We start from the raw sequence: 5,118 nt of genomic DNA on the forward strand, positions 1-5,118 counted from the left end.
TCGTCAGCGCAGACTGCTGGATATCGTTTGGAAACCAGAAGTAAAGCTACACAGAATAGGTCTGTTACACCTAAATGATTTTAATAATACTAACGGATGAACTGAATCTAACACGGAAATATGACTCACCATGAATTAAACTGTTACACAGGTTCCCTTTTTTGTCGCGACGCTGATTCCTTATTCCAAAGTTCCCATATAAAACGAGAGAGATTTGACTTTATAATGAAATGGTTTCGATACTGAATATACGTTTTTGCTTCCTCTAGCATGTTTTGTGAATACCTTCAGAACATGGTAACATTACAGTTGTAGATGTTTCCCCTAACCTGAACCCCAATCTTATCCTGACCATAACCACCGAGGGGCGCTACGTGAAACACTTATAACGGGGACACATCTCGACAGGGCCTCGGTGTGTTGGTGTCGTAGGGGACTTGTTGTGTTGGCGGCCCCTCACCCTCACACAAAGGTTTAGTTCACTGCTACGACTTGCTTTACGAGCTTAACTGTAGTTTATTGCAAACTAGATATCCATACAACATTGTTTAACTAATAAAAATAAATGGTGAATGTATTGGCCACTATCTTTTGTAATCGCTCTGTCTCTGTCCCCAGATGAAGAAAGGTGTCTCTGGTAGCCCCATAAATTCCTCCTGTTAATGTGATTTTGTTATCTGTAATTGTTGTGTACAATTACATGCTATCAAATAAAATGTTCTACTTTATACTTCTACTCTGCTTCATGTCAGAGGCAAATACTGTAGATTTTGCTCCACTGCATTTATTTGCCTACAAATAACTTTAGTTACTAGTTAGTTTGTAGATTCATATCAATAAAAATTAAAAATCAGCAAATAAATTATGGTGTATGTAGCTGCCCAACAGTATATACAGAACAATATCTTAAAATGAGCCCCACCATTACCAGTTATAATTTTAAAGACACATGAATGCATCAATAATTATAATCCAGTAACAGTAATATATTATTTTCAAATGGGTCATTCTGCACTTTTATGTTTGGTACATTTTAAGTATATTTTGGGTGTATTTTTTACTTAGCTAAGGTTTTGAGTTCAGTACTATAACTAGTAACAGAGCAGCCTATTTATGGTACTGATTCACCTCTTGAGCCTTGTGTGTCTATATGTTTGTCCTCCCCGGTTACACACATGGGAAGGTCAGGATATTACATACACCTCTAAATATAATGTAGTCCAGTACAACACCACCTTTAACTATGACCTCAGTAATAAACATATAATTGAATGTATACATTTTTGACAATTTCACCAAAAACTGAAACATTTTGAGCTTCATATACACAGATGTTAAGGTGGAAGAGTTACATTGAATTGTATACAAATGTACTGGTGTGCTTAATAAAGTGGCCCATGAATGTATGTTGCTGGTAAGTTTAATAAAAGTAATTTGCTTATCACTGATCGTTCAAGACCTTTTGAACTTGAACAGAAATCAGATTTGGACCTTTCAGAACCCCTGCTCTACAGGATTTATTAGATGTTTAATGCAGACTGAAAATTTAAACTAAAACCTGGTGAATAAGAAACTTTACTATTGTCTTTCTCTCATTACATCAGTGACCTCTTCCTTCCTTTGTCCCTCCAGAGCTGTCACAGCAACATGTCTGTAAGGGGGAGGAGGTTCTGGCTGACCAGCAGCTCTGGAACCAGGAGAGGAACTCCAGTCTGGACCAAGAGGACCCAGAGCCTCCACAGATTAAAGAGGAACAGGAGGAACTCTGCAGCAGTCAGGAGGGAGAGCAGCTTGGACTGAAGCAGGAGACCGATCCCTTTGTGTTGACTCCTACTTATGAGGATAAGGACCACAGTGAAGCAGAACCAACCAGTGACCAGCAGCTCCTCTGTCACAGCTCTGCTGTAGCTGAGAGCCAGGATCAGGAAGGAAGCCAGCATGGAGACTCAGGATCAGCTAGTAATGCAGAGCCAAAGCCAAAGAGGAGACGTCACAAAGACACAAGTCACAGTAGCAGTGTGAGCACCTCTCCCCTGTCAGAGACTCACTCTGATCCTCCCACAGATAGAAAGTCCTTCAAGTGTGACACTTGTGGAAAAACGTTTAGGTACAAGTCTATTTTTTATAGACATCTTAGAAGCCACACAACGGAGAATCAGTATTGTTGTGAAACGTGTAAGAAAAATTTCAGATATAACAGTGCCTTTTTAATCCACATGAGGACCCACACGGGTGAGAGGCCATATGTTTGCAAGACCTGTGGGAAAGGATTCACGCAGTCATCAGTTTTGAATGTTCATTTGCGAGCCCACACAGGTGAGAAGCCATACTCCTGTAAAATGTGTGGGAAGAGTTTCGCAACCAGTAGTGGCCTTTTAATCCACATGAGAACCCACACGGGGGAGAAGCCATATGTTTGCAAGACCTGTGGGAAAGGATTCAAGCGGTCATATGATCTGGATGTTCATTCACGAACTCACACAGGGGAGAAGCCGTATTCTTGTAAAATATGTGGGAACTCTTACAGGGAACGGCAGAAGTTGTTGATCCACATGAGATCCCACACAGGTGAGAGGCCGTATGTTTGCAACACGTGTGGGAAAGGATTCGTGCGGTCATATGATCTGGATGTTCATTCACGAACTCACACAGGTGAGAAGCCGTATTCTTGTAAAACATGTGAAAAGAGTTTCTCAACCAGCAGTGGCCTTTTGATCCACCATAGAACCCACACAGGTGAGAGGCCATTTTCTTGTAAAACATGTGGGAGCTGTTTCACACACAGGGGTCACTTGTTGGTCCACATGAGAATCCACACAGGGGAGAGGCCATATGTTTGTGAAACCTGTGGAAAAGGATTCATGCGGTCATCAGATTTGAAGATTCATTTAAGAACCCACACAGGGGAGAAGTCGTATTCTTGTGAAACATGTGGGAACTGTTTCACACACAGGGGTCACTTGTTGGTCCACCTGAGATCCCACACAGGTGAGAGGCCATATGTATGCAAGACGTGTGGAACAGGATTTAGGCAGTCATCAGATTTGAATGCTCACTTAATAGGCCACACAGTCCACACTGCTGCAGCACCTGTGGGAAAAGATGCTACACCACAACACACTTGCAAAAACACATAAGAGTTCATTTGGGTTAAACGTCATCTTCTAACAAAATGTCAGATGTACTATGTTTGTACTATGTAATGTTTAGATGTACTTTCTACTACCTAAGGCAGTAAGCAAATTAGCGCCTCAGTAACCCCCAACCCCAAGAGGTTGTGTGCCTGTTTTCCACAGACTCAAAGAGAAAGTGGAGAGGTCTCTGATCCGGTAAGAAGACCTGCTTTACATAACACTAAGCTTGGACACCTTTTTTCACCCAAAGGAGGGGACTATGTAAAAACCACTGAGAGACTTCACATATCAATGGCAAACAAACGTTCCTGGACATATCACCCTTTGACTTGCTAAAGAAATGGGCCATCAGGACTCCACTACACACCTATTATCAAAGCACCATCTCCCCCTCACTCCAGACTCCTCTCTGTGCATAGCTGAGACCAGCAATGGACTCATGCAGACATTCCAAACTTTATAATATAAATCTATAATTTATACTTTAAACACATTATTATCAGTTTATAAAATAGTCAGAATTGGTTGTATATGACTGAGAGGTTTACTTGAATGTATATGTATGCTATGATTCAGCTGTTTTTCTACTACAGATTATTAGACATGATTTGCTTTTTGTTGTGTTTTCTTTTTGCAGTGTTATACCTCAGTTCTTTTACTGGACAGATCTGAGTAAGGAAGGAGTCCGTCTTTCTTGATTTTAGTGCTGGTTTATATGGCCTCATAGAAGAATGTGTGGAGAGAAGCATCATCCAGCCTTCCTGGAGAGAGTGACAGGGAGGAGCATAGAACATCTCTTACTGTTCTGATTTGTTTCTCCCACACGCCTCCCACGTGACTTGAATGTGGAGCATTCATGATAAAATCACATTGCCTTTCAGCTAAGAATGTAGTCAGTCAATTAACGTTCATTTCCTTTTCCATTTCATTTTTAGCTCCAACAAAATTACTTCCCTGATCACACCTTATCTGACGTACTGTCCCTCTGATGGCGATGAGACAGCGAAGGCCATTAATGAAAGCATCTGTTGTCATGTCGTCCAACATTTCAATATGGATGGCTCTGCTACTAAGGCATGTGAAGTGAAGACCATATCGTTTGTGTACCTTGCGCCCTTGTTTTGTAGTAAAGGGGCCAAAACATTCCACTCCACAGTAGGTAAATGGAGGTGATGGGTCCACACGCTCTGAGGGCAGATTCGCCATTCGCTGTTCCTCTGCAGGTCTCCTGAATTTCCGGCATTTCACACATCGATGAACATATGTAGCAACGGCTCTATTTATTCCTGGAATCCAGTATCCATTTGATCTGATTGCATTAATTGTGAGACCCTTTCCTTGATGTCTGACTTGTTCATGATAATGAGCTATTATCATTTTGGTGATAGGATGGTCCTTTGGGATGATAATCGGATGTTTCTCTGTTGTAGGAAGATGTGAATGTCTCAGCCTTCCTCCCACCTTGAGGACTCCATCCTGGTCAATAAAGGCATCCATCTGATACAGTCTGCTTTGAGGTGGAAGTTGAGATCCCTTTTTGAGACATTTAATCTCTTCTGAATACACCTGTGTTTGTAAATCCTTTAGAATGATCATTTTGGCATCTTCACGCTCCTGTACAGTGCTGTGATGTTTATTATCAGGGAGAGTGGGTCTCCTCTTGAAGGGCAGTGGCATTTCGTAGTGGCCGTGAGAGTTTTTCTGAATATTTTCATCCAACTTGCTCAGAAAGACAATGTCATCTTGAGACACTGATTTGCTATTACACTTGAATCCTTAAAATCAGACTCCAGGACCTTGATAGCATCAGAGGGAGTTACAGGTGGAAGCTCCTTGACCGTAACTCTGTGACATACAGTATGTTGGTGAGACTTGGTGAGTTGTTGTGAGATGATGCTGAACCTATAATACTCCACCCCAGATCTGTACGAACTGCACAGGGTTCATCGTCTCCTCCCAGAATTACTTGCCTTGGTGCCAGTGC

General features: G+C 41.7%; 1 protein-coding gene across 2 annotated transcripts; it reads left to right on the plus strand.

Annotated features, from left to right (window-relative positions):
• The first annotated feature begins 2,121 nt into the window (after positions 1–2,121).
• Positions 2,122–4,651, plus strand: LOC109974944 (zinc finger protein 239-like). Of its 2 annotated transcripts, none has more exons than XM_020625413.1 (2): positions 2,122–2,988; positions 4,565–4,651. In XM_020625413.1, exons 1-2 carry the CDS (start codon positions 2,217–2,219, stop codon positions 4,633–4,635), a joined length of 843 nt encoding a protein of 280 aa, XP_020481069.1. In that variant the 5' UTR covers positions 2,122–2,216; the 3' UTR covers positions 4,636–4,651. The 2 variants fall into 2 exon arrangements, with proteins under 2 accessions (XP_020481069.1, XP_020481070.1); XM_020625414.1 differs by lacking the exon at positions 4,565–4,651 and having other exon boundaries at positions 2,122–2,484; positions 2,653–3,806.
• The last annotated feature ends 467 nt before the right edge of the window (positions 4,652–5,118 follow it).

The sequence above is a fragment of the Monopterus albus genome, unplaced genomic scaffold, assembly GCF_001952655.1.
Source record: "Monopterus albus unplaced genomic scaffold, M_albus_1.0 scaffold354.1, whole genome shotgun sequence".
Classification (NCBI taxonomy): domain Eukaryota; kingdom Metazoa; phylum Chordata; class Actinopteri; order Synbranchiformes; family Synbranchidae; genus Monopterus; species Monopterus albus.

What these genes read in the sequence shown, in the direction of transcription:
- LOC109974944 (XM_020625413.1), top strand. Translation starts at nt 2,217, where the DNA reads ATGAGGACCCACACGGGTGAGAGGCCATATGTTTGCAAGACCTGTGGG. An exon ending in CCACCTGAGATCCCACACAG is followed by an intron (nt 2,989 to 4,564) that starts GTGAGAGGCCAT and finishes TCTCTGTTGTAG; the next exon opens with GAAGATGTGAATGTCTCAGC.